This window comes from Antrostomus carolinensis, unplaced genomic scaffold (genome assembly GCF_000700745.2).
Source record: "Antrostomus carolinensis isolate BGI_N321 unplaced genomic scaffold, ASM70074v2 scaffold48611, whole genome shotgun sequence".
Classification (NCBI taxonomy): domain Eukaryota; kingdom Metazoa; phylum Chordata; class Aves; order Caprimulgiformes; family Caprimulgidae; genus Antrostomus; species Antrostomus carolinensis.
In genome coordinates, this window is record NW_010297139.1 from 419 (window position 1) to 659 (window position 241).

The following is a 241-nucleotide window of genomic DNA, read 5'->3' on the forward strand; positions in this document are numbered from 1 at the left end:
GTTAGGGGTCATCATTAGGTTCCAGAGTGTACAGTCTGGGCACAGGGTCATCCTGGTACTGCTCACTCGCAGACCCAAGGACCTGGGGTATCTCTGTGCCCACATCTCACCCACCTCTGTGTCCCGCAGGTGTTCAGTGGGAAGCGCCCCGAGTCAGAGCTGCCGCCCCAGCCCCAGAGCACCTTCCGCAAGCCCCCCACGCCACCGCCCCCTGAAGCTGGGGGCCAGCACTCCCTCACCT

At 63.9% G+C, this 241-nt stretch overlaps 1 protein-coding gene across 1 annotated transcript in view; it reads left to right on the forward strand.

Annotated features, from left to right (window-relative positions):
- Positions 1-129: 129 nt before the first annotated feature.
- Positions 130-241, forward strand: part of LOC114818280 (activated CDC42 kinase 1-like) — a gene marked incomplete at both ends in the record, with an annotated part of 1,325 nt that continues 1,213 nt past the window's right edge. The window contains one exon of the mRNA XM_029083503.1: positions 130-223. Within this exon, the coding sequence (XP_028939336.1) occupies positions 130-223 (94 nt within the window). The remainder of the gene's footprint in view (positions 224-241) is intronic.